At 41.3% G+C, this 23,377-nt stretch overlaps 1 protein-coding gene and 1 non-coding gene across 2 annotated transcripts; one reads left to right on the plus strand and one right to left on the minus strand.

Annotated features, from left to right (window-relative positions):
- The first annotated feature begins 451 nt into the window (after nucleotides 1-451).
- On the plus strand, nucleotides 452-558 carry LOC131252481 (small nucleolar RNA R71). Its single transcript, XR_009174500.1, has one exon. It is a non-coding gene; the product is annotated as a small nucleolar RNA R71 (small nucleolar RNA).
- Nucleotides 559-12,039: 11,481 nt separating this feature from the next.
- On the minus strand, nucleotides 12,040-17,401 carry LOC131250698 (CASP-like protein 4D1). Its single transcript, XM_058250979.1, has 3 exons — nucleotides 17,250-17,401; nucleotides 15,468-15,603; nucleotides 12,040-12,303 (listed from the first exon to the last, which is right to left on the minus strand). The coding sequence occupies exons 1-3, from the start codon at nucleotides 17,399-17,401 to the stop codon at nucleotides 12,040-12,042; spliced, it is 552 nt and encodes a 183-aa protein (XP_058106962.1).
- Between the last annotated feature and the right edge of the window lie 5,976 nt (nucleotides 17,402-23,377).

Here is a 23,377-nt window from a genome sequence, read left to right on the forward strand (position 1 = left end):
AGGCAAAAATCGATCTTATCTCTAGCCTACCTTCACCCAAGAACATCAGAGACGTGCGATCCTTCTTAGGACACGCAGGATTTTACAGGCGATTCATAAAGGACTTTAGTCTCCTCTCTCGTCCTTTATGTAATCTTCTTCAAAAGGATGCTCCGTACGAGTGGACTGAGCAATGCCAGGAAGCTTTCACCAAGCTTAAGGGCACGTTAACCACTGCACCTATCATGCAGCCATCCGACTGGAGCCTTCCTTTTGAGCTTATGTGCGACGCTTCTGATTATGCTCTTGGAGCGGTCCTAGGCCAGAGAAAAGATAAGCGGCCCTACGTCATTCATTACGCAAGTAGAACTTTAAATTTTACCCAGGTGAACTACTCGACTACGGAAAAGGAACTCTTAGGTTCTGTGGTGTCAGACCGTCATAGAAGTATTGAACTTGTTGCCACTTCTCAAAACCATGGTGAGGACATTTAAGAAGCAAGTCCTTCCATCTTTCCCAACATTCATGAAAGTGCTCGCCCTCTTTTTGTGTGAAGTTAGTAATTTCTTTACGGAGGGCATTGGTTTTGTGAACGGGGAAGAACTTGTTTAAGAACTTCTTAGACAGTTGGTCCCATGTAGTGATAGATCCAACTTCTAGAGAATTCAACCATGCTTTCGCCTTATCCTTCAAAGAAAAAGGAAACAGGCGTAGGCGGATCGAATTGTCTGAGAAGTTTTGGAACTTAAAAGTGGAACAAATGTTTAAGAATTCTTTCACATGATGATATGGGTCCTCCTTGTCCAATCCATAAAAGGATGGCAACAATTGTATGACTCCAGGTTTAAGTTCAAAGTGTGCTGCCGTAGTGGTTGGCAACACTATGCATGAAGGCACATTAAATTGGACAGGAGCTGAATAATCTTTAAGAGCTTTAACTTCAGTCTCATTCGCCATTTCAACAGGATTATTTCTCAATCTTTCACGAATTGTTCTTTCAATCTCAGGATCAAACGGTGCTAGTTCTATATTCAGAGATCTACGTCCTAGCATAAACTATGTTATTGCAATGTATGAAAGAAAACTAAACTAAGAAGCAACCTAAGAGAAATAAAACTAGACCTAGCAACTATGAGATTCTAAAACAAGAAAAAGCTATGTAAATGAAAATTGGAAAGAAGAACCCGGAAAAGGAGATGATGAATGTCTGTAGATTTGAGAGCTCCTCCTTTTGAAGACAATGTTATTTAGCAACTTCCTTCCTTAATTCCTGTAAACAAAAAGAAAACAAAAATAAATTAAATTTACTAAAATAATGCTAGAAAAAAAAAATCCTAAGCAACGGTTAATTTTTAAAAAAGAAAGTTTGTAATCTTAGAAATAAAAACTAAGTTAGTTTCTAAAAAGGGAAAAAATTTCTAAAACTAGAAAATAGAAAGTTACTTGAAAGAAGAATCAGAATATAGAATTAGAAAATAGAAGATTTCTAAAAATAAAATAAAATAGCCTGGAAATAGAAACTTTCTAAAAAAAAATAAAACCTTAATTCTAAAAATAGAAATTAGAAAAAAATAGAAAATTTGGAAAGAGATTACCAAATTAGTAGTTTATGTCAGGTCCCTACAAAACAGGAAATAGGTTAGTTTAAAAAAAAAAAAAAAAAAAAATTTAACCTAAAGGTAGTAAAAAGCCTAAGACTATGAATTATGATAAGAGAGAATCTTAAATCCAATTGGACCGAAACAGTCCCCGGCAACGGCGCCAAAAACTTGATGTTTTATTTAAACCAACATGATTTAAATGATATTTAAACTCGCAAGTATACGAATCAGATGCAGATACGGTACGTATTACGAGATCGTTCCCACGAGGACTGGTCGTCACAATTCAAATCTATGACTCTCCTTAACTAATCCAACAGATAATGGAATGAACTACTAAGCACAATTTTAGGGAAAAAAATAATTAAGAACAGGGAAGAAAATTCAATCAGAAAGAGAGCACTAGGACTTTCGAATCCACCCCTAATTATCCTAACCCTTGTTTTGTCTGTTGATTCACCTTGATCTAGATTGATACCACTTATACAGAGAAAGCACAATCTGTGTCCTTAATCGGGCATACAAACTGTCTAATTCCTTTAAGCAATGCCATAAATGACATATCCCATATCCTTGGTCGGGCACATGGAATGTACATTCATTAAAGCACCCTGTTTCTTCCTCTATAGGAAACTTGTTCTTGATCAGACACAAGCACCTATAATAAGCATCCAAACAACATCCATATATATACTTTAATCAAGTTCATAGATGGAGAAGTATAGAATTTAAACCCATAAAGCCCACTTAGAGAAAGAAACAAATTAATTGATATTCAAAGTAAATCAACCAAAACAAAAGCTAATCAAATTAGGGGCTTCATCTCAGCCCTAGCTGAGAGATTAGTGACCCATAAAATCCATAAAAATAGATGAAATAAAATTCATAAAAATAAGGAACATCAAACCGATCGATCTCTCTTCTTCTTTCTTCTCTTTCTTCTCTCCCTTGCTCTAGGTCTGGAATCCTCTGGTTCTCCCCCAAAACGAGCTCTCTCTCTCTTTCTTATAGCAGCTGGAAGGACGGTGGAGAGACGTGCTGGAAACGCTGTCGCAGCAACAGCCGCGTGCGGAACTTCTTTACGCAGCCGAGTTCGGATGCAAAACAGCCTTGGTTTTCCTCGCTCGGTTTCCAAACAAATACCGTCCCTTAGGACGTTTTCGAATCGTCTACATGATGGACGGCTTGGATCTTTCATCTGAACTGTAGAGGTGGGCCACAACTGCTGCAAAAATCGGACAGCGTCCGGGCGCTAAAACAGGGTACGCGGAGTCCGTCCGCTGTGATGCTCGGTGGGCCCCACATAGGCATTTTCGGGAAAATCCATCCCGTACATTGGATTCAGGACGAGATTTCGATCAAAGATGGATGGTTTTGAATTTGCGTGGACGCGGCCCAGAGAAGGAATCATGCTGAGATCTTTTTGAACGTTATAGAGCAGCCCGCTTGTGACCTCTGTAGCTCACACGTGTGCACGCATGGGCACAAACTGAAAACATGGTTTTGTAGATATTGAACCCTTCTACACGATGAACGGTTTAGATTAACCGTACGTGCTACCGGTGGGGCCCACAGCGGTCCGTAAAAACGGATTTTCGTCCGTTACGCGTGCTGGAAACGGCAACTGCCGTATTTAAAAAGGAAAGTCGGGTCAGCGGCGCTGACCGACTTTAGTCCGTTCGGTGCTCAGGCAGTGCACATGTGCACTGTGTACACACGCTATAGATATAGGTCCACTGTGATGATTTCGAGAAATCCGCACCGTCCATCCTTTTTCTCATATTATTTCCACCGTCAGGACCAAAATTGATGTATATCCAGATATCCAGCGGGCCCCACTTAATGAATTAAGGGGCTGATCTGGCCGTTAGACCACTTCCCGAGATCGTCAATGGCTGAAATTTAATATGTACGGTTAATTTATGGTCCCCATCACGTGTATGAAGTTTCGAGTTGATCGGATGGCGGAAAACATGTGATCTTGCATTCTGGACCCTTTTCGAGCCCCTTTGCCTTGCTTTCCTCGATCCCAGGCGTGTAAAATCTTCACTATTGGTTTTCTGGAGTCCATCCCGTGCTCTGGTAATTTTGGAGTGCCAAATCCATGTTCTTAACATCATCTTTCAGTACACACTCCTGATTTCATCCTGTAATAAAAACACAATTAAAATATGGCATTAAACCTTATCATGTACATAAAATCAGGCAATTACTGGGGTCTGAGATGCAACATTCGACACTCATCAAGCGGTCCTGGGCCAGAGAAAAGATAAGCGGCCCTACGTCATTCATTACGCAAGTAGAACTTTAAATTCTGCCCAGGTGAACTACTCGACTACGGAAAAGGAACTCTTAGCTGTAGTGTTCGCCTTGGACAAATTTAAGTCCTACTTGATCGGATCCAAGATCATTATCTACACAGATCATGCGGCACTTAAGTATCTTCTTTCTAAGAATGATTCTAAGCCCCGTTTGATACGATGGATCCTTCTACTCCAAGAATTTGATTTGGAAATTAAAGATAAAAAGGGAGTAGAGAACGTAGTGGCCGATCACCTTTCTCGCCTTAATACCTACGATTCCCTTGAGGTGACCCATATCAATGATATTTTCCCTGATGAACAACTGTTCAGAGTCTCCCATCCACCTTGGTTCGCCGATATTGCTAATTATCTTGCCACAGGTTCCATACCGACACATTGGACTGCACAAGATAAGAAGAAATTCTTCACCGAGGTGCGCAACTTTTTCTGGGACGATCCTTATTTATTCAAATATTGCCCAGACCAAATCTTAAGGAGATGTGTACCAGATGATGAGCATCAGAGCGTCATCTCCTTCTGTCACTCAGAGGCCTATGGTGGTCACTTTTCTGCTAAAAAGACCACGGCCAAGATTCTGCAGTGTAGCTTTTACTGGCCCACTATGTTTAGGGACACTCATGAGTTTTGCAAAGCTTGTGAGCGCTGTCAGAAATTGGGAGCATTGTCCCGTCGAAATATGATGCCTTTGAATCCCATCCTTATCATTGAAGCATTTGATTGCTGGGGCATCGATTTCATGGGACCATTCCCCCAATCGTTTGGAAATCTGTATATTTTGCTCGCCGTGGATTATGTCACTAAATGGGTCGAAGCGATTCCGTGTCGAAAGAATGACCATCGCACGGTCATTAAATTCCTAAAAGAAAACATCCTTTCTTGATTCGGAACGCCTCGAGTCATCATTAGTGATGGGGGCTCACACTTTTGTAATAGACCATTCGAGAGCTTAATGAAGAAATACGGTATCTCTCATAAGGTGGGCACCCCATACCATCCATAGACAAGTGGGCAAGCCGAGATTTCTAATAGGGAAATTAAACACATCTTGGAGAAGACGGTCAACCCTGATCGTAAGGATTGGTCAATTCGATTGACCGATGCCTTATGGGCATACCGTACTGCATTTAAAACCCCTATTGGAATGTCTCCCTTTAGACTTGTCTATGGGAAGGCTTGTCACTTGCCTGTGGAACTGGAACATAAAGCGTACTGGGCGATTAAAAATCTGAATTTCAATCTGGACAACGCTGGCTCGCTACGCAAACTTCAATTGAATGAATTGGAGGAAATCCGGAATGATGCGTACGATAATTCAAGAATTTACAAGGACAAGATGAAAGCATTTCATGACCAACACATTTTGCGAAAATCATTCACGCCTGGTCAGAAGGTCCTTTTGTACAATTCTCGATTACATCTCTTTCCGGGTAAGCTTCGATCTCGTTGGACCGGCCCTTACATTGTTGTTACTGTTTTTCCTCATGGGGCCGTTGAGATAAGAGATCCCGACAATGGCAAGGAGTTTAAAGTAAATGGTCATCGATTAAAACCATTTGTCAAGAAATTTGATTCAGAGGACATCTCCATGCCTCTGACTGATCCTGTTTACCAGGATTAATCTCCTAGTCTGATGGAGGTATAGGTAGGTTTCCTGTTTTCTTAGGACTAGAGTAGTTGCTTTATTTGTCTGGCTAAAGACGGTAAACTTAGCGCTCCTGGGAGGCAACCCAGTTCTTCATTTTATGTCATTTTTTTCATTAGTCAGTTCAATGTTTGTGGGTAACATTACTGCAAACCCTCACGAGACTACAACTCGTCCACTAGGGGTAACCTAGGGGTTTAAAGGCTTATTGCATACGCTAAATGCAATCGAGAGCACATGCGAAAGTGGTATAGGTAGGATTTTGTCTTTACTTTTGTTGATTTCTCTCTTGTACTGACCCCCTTTTATGTAAATAGCTATAGAAAGCCTCTTGATTCTTTCAGGTATTATCTTCCCATCACTTCTCATTTACTTATTTTGTCCCATGTGCATTGCATGCTTATTTCTTTTACATTGAGGACAATGTAGATTTTTGGTTGGGGGTGGGAGATTAGGTTTCCTAATCAGTGTTTTCTTGGTCTTGAGCAAAAGTTATGAAAATTTTTAATTTTTCAGGCTTTCTGATGAATTCGAAGTGATTTTGACGGCCATCTGGGGCACTTAGAATTTTAAGATGCGTAATGTTGGTACTTCATGACTCTTGGATTCAGTTATCTATTAAATTTCACAGCTAAGTATGAATTGTTAATCCATTTTTAGAATTTGTAAATATTGATTGAGTCATGAATTCGCAAGACACATCTCGCTTGCATGTTAAGGTTTCAGTCTGATATTGAAGGATTAACGTGGTAATCACTAAGCATGAACAGAACCGGCCTGAGAAAATTAAAAGGATTGGGCGAACAGTCTTTACCATAGGATTGCTCCCTATAGGTGAGGACTCGATTCCCCATGAATGATAGATGAAAAAGTTGGGTATACAGTCTTTATCTTAGGTTTGCTCCCTGTAGGTGAGGATTTGATCCCTCTTCTTGGCGTTACTTTGAATTTAAAAAAAAAAATCAAAAAATTAAAAGAATAAAAAGATAATGTGTAAGCTAAGTTGAGTTATCGTGAATCCTCTTAGTTGTTACCAATGATATCCTTAAATATCAAGGTGAATCTTAATGTTGACAAGTCGAGATTAGACTATACATTCATAGATCTCGATGGTTAGAATTTTTCTAATTAATGGAATAATACTTTGAACTTGATTATGAAGTTTACCGTGTGCTGGAGTCTAGGAGAAAATAATATCCAACAGTCATGAATCTAAAAAATTCTCATACTTTGCAAAAATCACTCGAGTTTATAAATTGTCATGTAATTCTCAACTTATTTTTCGCATATTTTGCTCGGGACTAGCAAAATGCTGGTTGGGGGTTGTGTTGAGGGTCAAATATTGCATATCAGACCCCAGCAATTACCCGATTTTACGAATATGATACTGTTTGACGGCATGTTTTAATCGTATTTGTAATACAGGACGCATTTACAAGCATGGATTGAAATAGAAGGCTAAAAATATGGATTTAACATTCAGGAATCACCATGACAAGGGCCAGACTCCAGGGGACCAAGATCAACGCCAGAGATCCAAGAAAACCGAGAAATTGAAGCTCAAGTGACCTGAAAAGTGTCCAGAATGCAAGATCATAGGGTTCCCACCATCTGATCAGTTCAAAACTCCATATGTGACCTGAAGACCATAAATGAACCGTACACGTGAAATTTCAGCTCCTGGATCACTGTGGAAGTAGCCCAACGGACAGATCAGCTCCTTTAATCATTATGTGGGGCCCGCCTGATATCTGGATATAATTCAAAATTGGTATGGACGGTTTATAGGATATGACAGAATGGATGGACGGCACAGATTTCTCTCAAACATTACGATGGACCCAGATGTACATTGCATGTACATCAGGTACATGTGCACGAGCAATGCACCGGACGGAGAGTCCGGTCAAAAAACGCGCTGACCTGAAGTCCCTGTTTCGAAAGGAAACAGCGTCCGACGCTGTTTGCGCCGGGAGATCGCTGTGGGCCCCACTCGCTCCTCAGTTCGACGATCCAAACCGTCCACTCGTCGTAGGAGATGGCCAAGAACAACGCCTAGGTGTCCTTTTTCCACCATGCAAGCATCTTCACGATCCCAGCCGCTCAAACGCAGGAATGGACGGTGGGAATGAAGATCGCATGGGCCACACCGAATCTAACGTAAAACCAGCCGAATATTACTGTTTTTTCGACAGAAATCTAATGGTTGGCGTGGATTTATCCATCACCGTCAATCTTGGACCCACATGCCATCGCAGCAGCGACAGCGGCGACCCTGTTTCGCAGCAGAACCGACGGCTGATCGTTGTGGGTCACCATCAGGGTTCATCAGTCGGATCTAAACCGTTCATCATGAAGGTCTTCCCGAAAGCTCCCAGAGGATGTTGTCCTTTTGGAAGGAAAGCAAAGAAGAAGAATAGTGGAAGACTCCGAATTGGCTTCTATGCATAAAGAGCGTCTCCGCAGCCAAGTCGTCCGCGGACTCCAGCCTTCCTCACCGACCTCCTAGCTATATGAGGAAAAAGAAAAAAGGAGAGAAGGGCCACCGTGGGGCATGTAGAGGAGCAGCTACAGCTGGGCGTTCAAGGGGAAACAGAAGAAAAGGAGAAACGGGGAGTGCCAGGGAGCAGAGGCCGTGGGAGTTTTTTTCTGCTGCTGGAAAGGTTTTGAGAGAGAGCTGCTAGTCCACACAGGCAGAGAGTTGGAGGCAGCGGAGGAGTTCTCGTTTTAGACGGTTGAAGAGAAGCTGAACGTGGAGTGGGTTTTCTCTTTTTCCTTCTTATTCTTTTCTTTTCCTTTTTAGTTTTTATTTTGTTATTTTTGTTAGCCCAGTCATGCGTGGCTAAACCTCTTAGCTAGGGCTAAGAGGTGAAGCCTGTAGCGAGATGGGAGAGTCTATTCCATGCAAGTAGATTAAATTTCTGAACTTAATTTGATTTAGTTGATTATTATAAGGAATATTTGTATTAGTCTTTAATGGTCTGTTGTGACTGAAATTACAATGGGTTTGCAATGGCTTTGAATATTTCTTTCCTCTTTTTATATTTATGAAGTCAGGAAGCCCTGTTGTTCATCATTGTCCCATGGGCATGGTAGGATGACAGTACCTTCCTGATCTTCATACATTGTTAATTGGTTGGTAATTAGTTTAATTCTATTGTTTACTCTGTCTCCTGGGCATGGTTTGGTGATGGAATCCATTCTAATTCATATACCTTTCATCTCTTGAAAACCAGATCAAGTAAGTTCAGTTTGAATTCCATAATCCTTGATGCAGGCATAAGATCTCCCTGATCTCTACAAGTGGATCCTCTAAATCCCTAGTTTCCTTCCTCTGAATTACTTAAAGTTTTAGATAATTATTCCACAATTATTTCCTAAATTCTATTTGGTTTAGATCACATCTTAGTCTAATTTTATTTCTACCTAGTTTCAGGAAACGTACAAGTTTCAGTCCCTGTGGATTCGACCTCGGTCTTATCGAGTTTATTACTACATCACAACCCTATACTTGGGGAGTGAACAAGTCTCTTATGGTATAACATGGTACTAGAATTATGATTATCAAAACCTTAGCTCCTCTTTCTTTCTTCCTTCCTTCCTTCTAGCACCTCCTCTAGACCTCATCTCCACCGCCGATTGCAGGAGTTCATTAGAAATTGTCGTTCCCTTCATATTTAATCTGACATTGTTAAAACCCACATCTCCTAAGAAAATTCTATCATATCGCACCATTTCGACATGATAAAATTAATTTCGTCAATCCCTGTCTCATCATTGTTTCATTATCGCTCGAGCGTGGCTCACCGTCGACCACTATCGCATCCTCTTCAAGTGTCATTCAACCTTATCGTCTTTATCTTCATCCGACATCTCTACAACTATCATTCAATTCCAATAACAAGATCTATTCTCTATGATTACCAATCATCAAACCCTTTTTCAACCATTTAAGTCCAACAGCCAAATTCGAACGTAACATGTTGCCCTGTTAAATTGTTGTCACACCCATCAACACTGCCATTCTCAGTTGCTACAACTCTAGCCCTACCGTTTAACCTTGTACTCATACCCAAACTTCAAATGATCGGGCATCTAATTCATCATCAATGTCGATGAATCCATTGTCATCTTCATCTCTGAAGATTCCACACTCACCGCCGTCTCATCTCTGGTGATCTTGATCAACACGCTCTATAATTTATCAATGAAAGCTATCTTCTCTAGCATGATGTACATTCTCTAATAAGCCCCCTAATGTTTCTATTTTAGATTTGCATCACAGTCATCACTGCTCATCCATAGTCCATCAGTTTCTAACAACTTGTAATGCATCTTCCCCACCTTATCTTTACTATTAACCACCATTCTAACTTCTCCATTTTTATAGGAGCAATAACTTACTAAGTACTTCTATTTAGATTTTCTCTTATCTCTACTTCAATGCTCCTCATATGTAATAAATCTAGTGATCATTTTAGCGAGGAGTCATTGATATCATCTGCCTATTTCTATACCATCACTAAACCTAATCTCACTGCCACTTCTATCATCCTCCGTTCATTTTAATCCATTTAATAAGATGTGTTTTTCACATTTGTACGGGGCTTCTTGGACCATACTTGTTTTTATACTAAGAAAATGGACCCTGACTTGTAGGGGTGCACATGGAATCGGTAAACCGGACCGGAGCTGACCAAACTGCATGGTTTGGTCCGGTTCTGAAGTGCACCGATTCCAATTCCAAAAATCAAAGAACCGATTAGTTCGGTTCAGTTCTCGGTTTAGGGTTATGTAAAACCGAACCTGGAACCAAACCATCCCAAGTAATAACTATTTAAAAAAATTAAACATAAATAAATAAATGTAATCTCTCCACCTTGCCCCAGCCCCCATTCCATTCTACTCTCTCTCTCTCTCTCTCTCTCTCTCTCTCTCAAAAGACAACATCGACCACCCACCGCCCGACGCCCACCGACCCATGCTGGCCGCGGCTCCACCTCACCCAGCCACAGTCTCGCTCTCTCTCTCTCTCTCTCTCTCTCTCTCTCTCAAAAGACAACATCGACCACCCACCGCCCGATGCCCACCGACCCATGCTGGCCGCGGCTCCACCTCACCCAGCCACAATCTCTCTCTCTCTCTCTCTCTCTCTCTCTCTCTCTCTCTCTCTCTCTCTCTCTCTCTCTCTCTCCATTGGGATGGATTATAAAAAGCCTAAAATAGTAGAACCAAACCGAGCCAAACTAGTTTTTACAGTCTAGTTCCAATTTTCCTGGAACCGTTAGGAACGGTTCATTTCTGGTTTCACCCTAGAATCAGACCCATGTACACCCCTACTAACTTGTTGCTATGTCGGGCATATGGATTGGATCCCATTACCCCATTGTTCTTATGGTGTACGTGTTTTTCTTTGTTATCAAAACATCTAAAACCACCAAAAGATCAATGAATAACTCCAAGCTACTGAAAATATGTATTTACCAGAAGAGCAATAGCTGGAATCATCATTACTAGAAGTGTTATTAGATCATTCATCAGTTATTAAAAGTGTCAATTGTTCACATCCCATAACTCATCAAAGTTGTTTTCTCACCTCATGCTATTTATCATTTTGTTGTCACATTACAATTGATTTTGTTCTTTTATTTTTTAATAGATGTTTGACACACGCTTCAAACTGAAGTTATTCCTTTCAAAGCACTTTGAGTTCGAAGAAAATATTAAAATAGATTAGGATAATCTTTCTAAATTATGAATCTTTTATATTTGTTAAGAGGTCAATTTGTTAAGATACATGGATATCTCAGCAAATATATCTCCTCATTGATATTGACCACAACATAGTCTCTTGTGATTTAACAATCCATAATTTTAAATAAATAATTAAATAAACATTTGTGCACAACTTTAAGCAGTTTAAAAATGACTGGTAATAATGTGCGTCATTGGTGGGACCCACCATATGAACGGTTCCTTCACCCTCAAATTATCTCTGTCATAGACTTTTATTACATCAAATAAAAAAAGATAAACAATAATACAGTATTTCATATTTCAAAATACCGTGAGAGAGAAAGATTTGATACATTAGGAAGAATATGCAGATCCCTGGGCATGCACTGAGCCGCAGACATATGGCCCACACGCGTTCATAAATCCATTCTGTCCAAATAATAACCCCACTGTAGATGCAATAAATCCCCAAAATCAGCTCAATCTAACGGTTCAAAAGCTCCATGACATTCTTCTTCTTCTTTTAACCTCGACTGTCAACTATTTTTCATCTCACTCATCCATTAAACATCAAAAAATCTCAAAATTACGATAATCAATTCAGAGTCATTATCTAGCTAGGAAACATCTGTTTGGACGGTTTGGATTGAGCCACATATGTGCCACATATACAGTAGCTATGTTCATGCGTTTGGATCATCCCACAGTACTCTCACACAGCATCAATGCTTCTCTCAATGCTACAACCGTTGTTTGGTCATCCAAAGAAGCCATTGCTAGAAGGGGTTCTCTTCAAAGATGATAGAACTGAAAGCGCGGCCATGCAAAGGAATGCAAGGAAGAGAAGGCCCGTCGCGATGTTTGCTCGGTCGAGGAACTTGTCGAGCTTCGATTCGGATTCGGTGAGACCCGGCACGCCCAACCTTTCGAAGCTATCGATGAAATCACGGATCAGCTTCTTGAACTCGAAGGAGACTGCGAAGCCGGCCCCCACACCGGTAGCCAACAGAAATGCAATGATCTGATCGGACCCCATATTCGGTGTTAGCATAATCAACGACGATTTTCGAGATGATGGATGCTTATTGAAGTTACATTCAAACACTTAGACCCGTTTGGATGGCAACCAAAATTCATTTGGAATCATTTTTTAACTTATCTAGAAAGTTGACCTACTATTCATATTTACACCATTTGTGGTCTGGTATAAGAGTGGATGGACGTGATTTTTGGATCACGTTATGGTCATGTTATGATCGACGTAATGGACAGTTTGGATCACTCTTAAGATGTGATGCATTGTCTGGAATCAGCCATTTGGACAAGAAATTATTGTGAATGCATGGTAGGGCTGAAAGTCGGGCGGGTTGAGTCAGGTTGGTGCTCAGCCCTAATCCAAACCCAAGGTTCCTATATCTCAACCCTAATCCAACCCAACCCAGCCTTGGGTTAGGAATTCTCAACCCAAGCCCAACCCAAGCAGGTTCGGTCGGGTTGGTTTGGTGAATATATGCTAATATTTTTGTTATTACATTAATCTATTATACTTTAATACATGCTTTATTTTTGTCCTTATGATTTTGTTAATTATATCCATAATTATTTATTGTAAAGAACTTCTTTTTTTTCTTCCTGCACAAACAAGCTAAAGTACAGGACAACTACTTTAAAAGTTGTGTCGTGTAGCATGAAAGAGAAGTGCAGCTTGTCTTGTTAGCTTGAGTCCTCGGAAATGACGTGGACCAACAAGACCTGATGGCACTGGAATTTCATGTGCCTTCAACAAAGACAATTCGTGCTCAATTATAATTTATAACTTATATATCGATCGGATTTGGGTTTGGGTTGGGTCAAGCAACCCAAGCACAACCCAAGTTTTATCACGTTGGTGTTTATATAGCCCAAGCCCAAGACCGAACCTGATACATCCTGCCAGAGCCCAACCCAATGTTGGGTCAGTCCCAGGTCGGTTGGGTTGAACCTGCCTGACTTTCAGCCCTGATGCATGATTTAAGGGAATCATCCAAACGGGCCCAAGACTGTCTTGAACGACATCATCTAAATCGATGGTCTGATTTGGGTCCGCCATGGTTCAGTGTAGGTCCAGAAAAGGTGTTCACTGGGCCTTAGATGATCAGCCGATCTGGCCCCTGCCTTGGCTCATGGTCTAAATAAGGCAGAAGATCCAGCCGTAAGATCCATAGATGGGCTCGGGTTGTGCCCGATAAGATAGTAATCCAAAATGGGCCCATGGTCTTTACTTGGGCCCATTCCCACTGGAAGCCGAGCCCACAAGCGAAACTGGGCACCGTACCATTGGATGGATAATGAGAATTGTACAATCATCGGACGAACAGATTGTACGGTACATTCAGGATTTTCAGTTGTACAAGTGGGGTCCATTATTTGGTGATCATAACCGTTGATCTATGGACTACAACGTGAGTGCATGCTCCATGCATCATAAATCACCCAGATAGAAAATTCCTAAACGTTTCAAAAGGTGGGCAGAAATAAACGGTTCAGAAAGAAGACATAGCACCGGTTCCCATTCAAGTAAAAGAAGGTGAAAATATCTACGGCTGGGATCTTAGGATCTGGGTTCGGTGCATAGGCCATCCATGTTGAGTCCCATCATATGAATGGTCTCAAGTGACTGAACCATGTGCCTGTTTGTACAATCCGACCGAGCCACCTACTTTTGTGCAAGAGCTGGGCTGTGACTGTGCCCCACCATACATGATATATGACCAGGAAAAAAGGGCGTGGCTTCGGTGGATTTGAATGCAGGGCACGACATGATAACTGTAACTTAAATCCACGCCATCCATCCACTTTGAAAGTTCATTTAAGGGAATGATCCAAAAAATGAAGAAGACCCAAAACTCCAGTGGACCACACGACAGGAAACAGTGGTGATTGACCATTAACAACTTCTTGTGGCCGACAAAAATTTTGAATCAAGCTGATATTTGTGTGGTCCCTTCATCCAGGTCTTCGTGACCTTATCAACAGGTTGGATGGAAAATAAACATTCCAGTGGCCCCCAAGATATTTTTAATGTTGAGTATTCAGTCACCACTGTTTCTATGGTGTGGATCTGCCTCATTTTTTATTTCATAACCTAAAGTTAGCTTTCGAAACGGATGGAATGAATGGATATAAGGCAAATACATCACGGTGGGCCCCATTATCAGTGATCCATCAAAGCCGCCGGACAAAAAAAAAATGCCATTGAAACCCTAAATGGGCTGATGGGCCTAGCGTGATTAATAAACTGGCTTAAATATATGACCAAACACGGTCCATGGGCATAATTTTCTCAAAAGCCCATGGACCAATCCAGTCTATTGATAACCCTCATTCCAACCTGGCCCACTCATTAGGTGCACCAACATATGGATGGTAGAAAACCATATTTTAGTGATCCATTTTTCGTAAACTATCAGCCACCTGATGAGTGGACCAGTCTCTTTGGTGGCCTTCATCTACATGGTGGGCGTCGCCGATGAGTTCATCTTCAGGTTTGTCGGGTTGCACATGTGCGTGGGATTAGAAAACCTGGCGTGTGGCGCATGGTATTAGGTGGGATTAGGCAGGATGGAATTGCATTTGGTCCCGTGCCAATTCCACTCAATGTTTAAGAAGAATGGAAAAGCTTGGAAGGAGATTACATGGAATTGCATTGGTCCCGTGCCAATTCCACTCAATGTTAGCAAGTTGTGTAAGTCCCACCATGATGTGTATCCCATCGAGATTATTTTAGAGCATGTGCCAAAAATCAAATAGATCTAAAGCTCAAGTGGACCCCACCATGGAAAGCAACGGGGATTGAATACCTACTGTTGAAAACTTCTTTGGGGCCACATAAGTTTTGGATCTGCCTTATTTTTAGGCCCATGCCATAAATTGAGGTTACAAAACAGATGAACGGTTTGGATATAACACATATATGTTATTCTCAATGGTTTCAAATGATAGTGAGTATATCAATTCAATGTACCATTGTATTACAAACATAGCATGGAATTAAACTTATCCCACGGTTACAGGGACAATCCCTACCTTATGTAATAATTATGTTTTTTGAATCCCATTCCACCTAATCCTTTCAAATACCATGCACCAAACACCCCTAGAGAACCATGAAAGCTAAAACAAGGATTAAGAGAGAAAATGCAGGACCTTATCACCGTAGAAATCGAACTCCGGCAAACATTCGTTGCGGATCATCTGCTTTCCGGTCGATACATGGTATACTGCAAAGGGTATTTGAAACAATGCATAGGCAAACCCGATGGCGCCCGTAGAGATGACAAATCTGAAAATTCATTATAGCAGAAGAAAATTAATCAAGAATTACATAAACCACAGTGAATAATGATCCAATGAATTTTTGCTATTGGTGAATCATATATATGTTGGAAGGAAGATTGGACCACAGAGAAAAGTGGGCCCCACTTGATCACATGTCAAATAAGTGTGTACCACTTACTATTTGTCATTTGATCTTGATTGGATGGTGATCAGATTGATCCTTCTTGAACGCTGTTTGCTATGGATGTTTATGGTTTCTAGCATAATTCGATAACTTGGTGACTCGACTCGCAAGTAGGCCGAGTCAACTCAAGTCGAGACTCGGCTTTAAAGTAGGTGAGATTTGATGAAGGATGGACACTGCCAACAAGTGGGGACCACTTGACAGTTGACCTCCAGAAACGTTGAAATAAGTGGGGCCCACTTCCGTCCCCATTCAATCTTGACCAGATGGCTACAAAATCCACCCAATTGAACATTTTACGTTGGGTGTTTGAGCTTTCCACATTTGATAATGATGTAGTAAAGGTCGTGGACAGTTCATGGCCAAGATGGATCAGCCCGGTCAACAATAGAAATGATTGGAACTGTCGGAACTTAAATCAGGCATATCTCGAAATCTGAAATGAGTTATCAAATGTAAAATATATGATTTCATGACGAAGATGGATCAGATAATAAAGAGAAACTTGATTCAAACTGGGCACCAACAGGATCAAAGATCGGGCAAGCTAAAACTGGGCCCACTCTATCACGGTACCTCCTCAACAGGTCAAAATAAGTGGATCCACTTCCCATCATCACCAGATCTTGATCTTATGGTGACTATATCATTATCAACCCATATCAAACCGTTGTTATGGGAGTTTGCACCTCTACCTGGTAGCAATTGCATGCACTCGCCCATTTCAAGCCCGGTTAAAGGACGGGGGTTAATTAAAGGAGTCACCTTATGTTACGGTTTGGGTGGGCTCATGTGAGTAATGGGGTCAGTGGCTCGGGTGGGTCCCACCGCGGTGTTTATATGAAATTAGGTTAGTTGCCTCTGGCTCAAAAACTAGCCCCATCCATGATTCAGGTAGACCTTATGAGACTGCCCTCCAAATTGTTTGCCTCTTGATGTGTCTCAGTTGAATCATGAATGGACCTGATGTTTGGATCCCAGTCCTTACGGTTGGAGTAGATATAAAAATCTAAGGGTGGACATTTCTCTCCCAAGTGTTTCCTTGGTGTGGGCAACTTGAATCATGGGTTAGCTTGATTTTTTGATTTTTATTTTTATTTTATATTTAGTCTAACATATGATTAAGCATCTAATGGTCAGAATGGATCTGATCACATACATACACATCATGGTGGGCCCTGTAAAAATAAGTGTGATGGGTCCACTGTGATGTATACATTATATCCACTCCTCCCATTAAAATGTGCATCTCACCTTATTAGATTCAGGACCCAAAAATCAGTCCAAAAATGATGGGACAGCTTAGAAAAACGTGGCGAAGTTTTTCATCATCCAACCCGTTTGTTTATTAAGAATAAGCTACCTGATGAGAGGACCGGACTAAATTTTTGGCTGGAGCATCTACATGATGAGGACCACATGATAGACGGATATGATCTCACATAGATAGAGAGAAACTGGCTTACCGATACGCAACGATGTCCTTGAAAGTGGCCTTGGTACCATCATCGAAAGTGACCCTATCGGTAGCAAGAACGGCTACAGAAGCTGCTAGCAATCCTAATGCAAGGAGTCTTAGCGTAAGGGTTGTTATGGCCATTGCATTAGAAGAAGCCATCGAAACCTCTTTACCTCTCTACCTCTCTCTCATAATCCCGTTATATAAGAGGTGGTCTTGTCTCGGTCTCTTCGCAGTCTTTGGCCTCTTCCATCTTGTTTCATCAGGTAGAGAGAGAGTAAGGGAGAGACTATTTGGGAAATCTAAGCCATTCATCAAGTGGGGTACCTCTATTACATGCCCTCATTAAAAAACCACAATGAGGTTAGCAATCAGCAGGGCCAGACCACATCCTTTGGTCGGATATGGGCCAGGCCCACAAAGGAAAACATAGGTCCGGCCCGGCCCAGCCTCCCACTTTTGTGCAAGATCTGGGCCGTTCATTAAGTGTGCCCATAGTTCATGATATATTATAAAAATGTCTTTTAAACTGTAAATGGGCCGAGCTGGGCTGATGGGTGTCTCAGTCATAGCCCGAGGGACTCGACCCGCCTACAAACCATCATAGGCTTTTGCACCGTGAATGTACGTGGTTTATCCACGCAGTCCATCCAATTTTTCAGCTCATTTTAGTGGTTGGGAAAAAAAATTGAAGCACATCCAAAGCTCAAGTGGACCACACCACAGGAAACAGTAGGAATAATGATTTCCACCATTGAAATCTTGCTAGGGCCCACAGTGATCTATCAAACCTGTTCATAAGATCATACAGACATAGATGAAGGGAAAACACGAATATCAGCTTGATCAAAAACTTCTGTCGCCCCCAAGAATTTTTCAACGGTAGACGTTCAATTCACACTGTTTCCTGTGGTGGGGCCCACTTGAGATTTGGATATGTTTCATTTTTGGGCTCAAGCCCTAAAGTTATCTGGTAAAATGGATGGACGGAGTGGATAAAATATATAAAAACGGTGGACTCCACAAAGTTTAATCAGTAGCTTTAGTGTACTGAGTTAATATGCAATCCGGTTCCTTAACCAAGGGCAATCCCATGGTGGGCCCCACTAGATGGATGACCCAATCGTCGATCTAGACTGTCCACGTGTCAAATAGATTAGAGTTACTGACACAGAGATAAACGAAATGGTGTTTATGCCGGCAGATGCGGCGATGGAAATCGTAAAAGCAAGAGCCCAATGCCTAGGTTATTAATCTGGGCCCACGTATTTAACTGTCAAACGACAGTGATCTTCCAGCTCGTCATACACGGTTTTATACATTCTTTATTGAAAAAATATATATATGAAAACCGGCCTTTGATTAAAATAATGGCCATTTTCTTTGGAGTTTGAACATTACAAAGAGGAAAAATAAAAACCGACTAAGATGCTCTTACTCCGCTAAAAAAACAACGGACCCTATCCGTTATTTCCAAACCATTTCTTGTATTTACGGTTTGCAATGGGCTCAGCTGGACTGGCCCAATGGGGTTTCGGGTCCCCACCAGATTCGGGTCTGTCTCAGGCCTATCGTATAATTAGGGGTGTACACCGGCTGGGCCACTAGCTCGGCTCAGCTCAGTCCTTGAGCTTGACTGGCTGGCTTAGCTCGGTTCGGTCAGCAGCTCTAGCCCGTTCGAGCCAAAATCCAGCATTTTCACAAACATATACAATACACTTTCAATTTCTCACTGCATGTAAAACAATAGTAATTGTTTATAAGTATTTCATCAAGCACCTTATAGGCAACATTAAAAAATGGTATTTGTTTCATATACATACCTTCCTTGCCACTAGTTGACACTTCGTTGAGTCATTTCATCAAACACTTGGTGAGCAACATCAATATCAAAGTAACCGAATCACCGAACTAGTTCGATTCGAGTTGGGGTTCGATCCAAGTTGAGTCGAGCTCAGGCAAGCTCGAGCTCGGTTCGAAATTCTTTTGAGCTCAAAAAATAGCTCGACTCGGCTCGAACTCAGTTTCGAACTGAGTTGAATCGAGCTTTTTCGAGTCAAGTCGAGTGAGCTAACTCGGTTCATGTACACCCCTACGTATAATGGATCAGTCCCAGGCCCGATAATGTGGGCCGATTGGTTAATGGATTATGGCGGGCCTAAGTTTCACAAAAATTTCATTTAAGACCCGGCTAGAGAATTGAATAGGCCCATTAAGTGGCCTGATTTCTAGATGAGCTGGGCTCATGCCCTATTAAAAGCAGGCCATTCAAAGTACGGTCCATACCTGCCACGGACCTGGGTCCAGCCCATTTGTATCATGGATAACTGTCCCTGTCCAGCTGGCCCACTCATCAGCTGAGCCATGCAACAACAAATGAATTGTAGGAAATCATGTTTTAGTTGTACAATTTCATTAACTATCAGCCACCCGATGATTGGACTGGCCTGATTTGATGGCCCCATCATCTACACGATGGACCTGGCTAATGTGTTCCATGTTGGGTTATGCTAGGTTGCACGCATGTGTGAGATTAGCAGTGTTACATGATCAATCGCTTGGATTGATCAAACATACTAATAGGTGGGACTTTTGGTTTTGAGCATGTAGTAGGGCCCGTATCTTATTAATGTGGTACTCGAACCCATGACCTCGTGTTGAAACCCTTGTGAGTCTACCACTGACTCTTGAGTAAAGATTATTATGATATAGTTTCTTATATCTTCATATTTGATGTATAAGATGACTAATTATTATGCTGTATCTGTCTATCAAGACCTGTGTTCAAAGACTTGTTTTTGTTTTTTTAGCGCTATTACATGTTCATTCATTTTTAGCGCTAACCCACCCAAGTTATTGTCTGAAATTTTTAGCTTACTCGAACAGACAGTTGAAGAGATACAAGGTTTCAATTTTACCATGTCGTCAAAGGTCAAAATTGGAGGTGTGATCATTTAAGAACACAGGGGTTGACCTAATCAATTATAATTTGTTGAATTTAATTGATTATTGTCCATGTGATGAATGGTGTGGTTTGATGATGTTTATGTCTTGGTTTAATATTATTTTAAAATTTTCATATTTTTTGTACAGTGCCGTAATGGCTTGGATAGGTTAGTTGCACCTGCTGCATGGTGTTGTTTCAATGTGTGGGATGGATTCCTACCATCATGGTCCACTAGATGGGTGTCTTTGATCAGAAAATGGGGCCCACATCATCATGGCGGGTTTCCCGACTAAACAGAGAAGACATAGTCGCTACCCATGGCAAGTTTTATCAACGGCCTAAACTAGTGATCCAAACCATTTGGATGGATTGGATGGGTCCACTGACTTCCCACTAATCCCATCAAAAATTGCAATGCTCTGGCATCTCGAGAGATTTTCCTACCGCAGCTCTTTTCTCGGGCGACGGGAAATTCTTGCGGAAAGTTGGTTGCCCTAACGACCAGGGTAGTGACTTCCCTAGCTTGAACGTTTGAAATTGATCAAACAAACTCCATCAACCGCTTGAAATCACGCCAGCTTGTACACCCGAAAAGGAAAGCATCTTTCCTCATTTTGCCGTCCATCGTAAATCCTTCCTTTGCGCTGCCGAATGGAGGGCCGAGATGGTCGCTAGATGAATAGTGGTCTACACGAGTCAAACCGAGGTGAGCTTGGCACAGTTTGACTCGGCTCGAGCACTAGCTGACCCTAGCTCGAACTTGACTTGGCTCAATTCTTTAGCCTGACTAGCAAGCTCATCTCGACTCAGTTCAGTCAGTAGCTCGTGCTAGTTCGAGCCGAGTTTAAACCAAGATCGAGCCTCTGCGGCATTTTCTCAAACACATGGAGTACACCTTCAATTTCTCATGGAATGTAAAGCAGCAACATCGGTTTATAGGTATTTTATCAAACACTCAATAGGCAATATAAAAATCAATATACAAGGGTATTTGTTTCATATCCATACCTTCCTCGCCACCAGTCGACACTTTGTTGAGTCATTTCATCAAACACTTGCTGAGCAACATTAATGTCAAAATAAGTCACCAAACTAGTTCGATCCAAGTTCAATTCGAGTTGGGGATTGATTTGAGTCAAATCAAGCTTGAGCAAGCTCGAATTCGACTCGAAATTTTTTCGAGCTTAAAAAAATAAGCTCAACTCAACTCGAACTCAGTTTCAAACCGAGTCGAATCGAGCTTTTTCCAGTCGAGTCGAGCTAACTCTGTTCATGTACAACTCTATGGATGAATGACTGAGGTTGAGAGCGGAGAGTGTTCATGGATCACATCCTAACACGAGATGGAAAGGCGTGGATATACAAAAAATACATCAAGGTGGGCCCCACACGGTTAGGGTAACACCCACTTAGGTGTTACTCGGGTAACAGGTAATCCACTCCACTTCTAAAGATGCATTGACTAGCAGAATGTACACCCAAAAGTTAGGCCATTCCACAACTTAGGTGGGACACACCACCTGATTTTAGAAGTACTTTTAGGCATCATTTTACATGGTGTTCCCCATCTAAATCCTAGATCAACCTGGTTTGGATGCCAAGGAGAACATGAGGGTCCACACATGATGAACGGATTGGATGACATGCACACACCACTGTGGACCACAAACATCACATTGTAGGTTAAGTTTGACCTAAAAAGGTTTGCAGTGGATCCAGCCTAGCTTTTTGGAACATCTGGGCCATTCATCAAGTGGGTCATCTATTTAATGAACATGCTCTTGCTAAAACACAAGGCGCAGCCACTTATCAGTAGGGTTGACAGTCAGCTAGGCTAGCCTGTTTCACATCATGGTGGGGCCCACGTAGGTCATTTTCACCATGACTACTGTGAAAACATTTTCAGGAAAGCATTTTCCACAGACGCACTATTAAAAGACAACATAATCATCTCCTCTTTTGGAACTTTGCAAGAAAAAAGCATCTCTAACACTCAAGCTTATACATAGTTATTCACATGCGTGTAAAGCTTATTCATCTTCATATTCACCTGCTTATGCATTTTTTCCTGCATGGACCCCACCAACATGATGGGATGCCCTGAAAATCTAGCCAATATAATGATTAAGTAGGCCCCACGATCGAAAATAATCAATGATTACTCACAAACGTCCAAACTCATGTAGTGTCCCACATGATGGGTGAATCATCCTGATTTTTGGAGCGTCCAACTTCATCACAGGGCAACACTGCTGGACAGGTTAGGGTGCCATAAGCATAGCACTGTTGACGGCACGTGAAACCCTTGTAGAATTAATTTCCTTGATGAAAACACCATGGTATTTAAGTTGGTACTTTTAAGTTATTCACTTTCTTATAAATAATTATTCAACTATGTTAAAAGTTATTTATATTTGTTCATTTACTTATACACCATTACTTATGTGGAACCTAGCATGTTGTGCTTGTGCCATCCAACCCATGCATTAAGTAGACCCTGATGTGACGAGAAATGACTATTCAACAATTATAGAGGCCGCACCATAGAAAACACCCACTACCCATAAACCTTTAAATTCAAGAGCGACCCAAATGATGGTTGGATCATCCTGATTTTTGGGATGTCCAATTTTCATCATGGACAACCCTCCTGGATAGGTTGGATGTGTATACACATAGTAAAATCCCTTTCCTTTATAAAAGTTTACATCCAAATGTTGCACATGTGTGAGATCCAAGCCATCCATGAAATTGGGCCCACTGTTTTGATGCTTTTGTGGAAAAATTGGGCATATCCACGGATACCGTGAGCTACAAAGAAAGAAACAAATCATGAATGAAAAAAAAAAAAAAAAAAAGCTAGCAATGTGGTTGATGCCTAAAATGACCTTATTGTACGGCTTGGTTTCCTACACACGTCTATCACATTGTCACATGAGCTAGTCATACATATTATTAATATATGTTTTTAAAATACCAATTAAATATTCATTTCTAATTTCATTGTCCCACCTTATATTGATTTTATTAATATGCAGTTGTATGGCTTTGTATGCACACAAAAGGCTAAAAGATGATACAATATGTAAAAATAAACTATGTAAAAAGCTTTTAAGTTGTCCGTTTGTTTCAGAAATTGTGGCCCATGAAAAAGGTGTATTCCATCACAAACATCACCCAGCGCAAAT

This window comes from Magnolia sinica, chromosome 7 (assembly GCF_029962835.1).
Source record: "Magnolia sinica isolate HGM2019 chromosome 7, MsV1, whole genome shotgun sequence".
NCBI classification, from domain to species: Eukaryota; Viridiplantae; Streptophyta; class Magnoliopsida; order Magnoliales; family Magnoliaceae; genus Magnolia; species Magnolia sinica.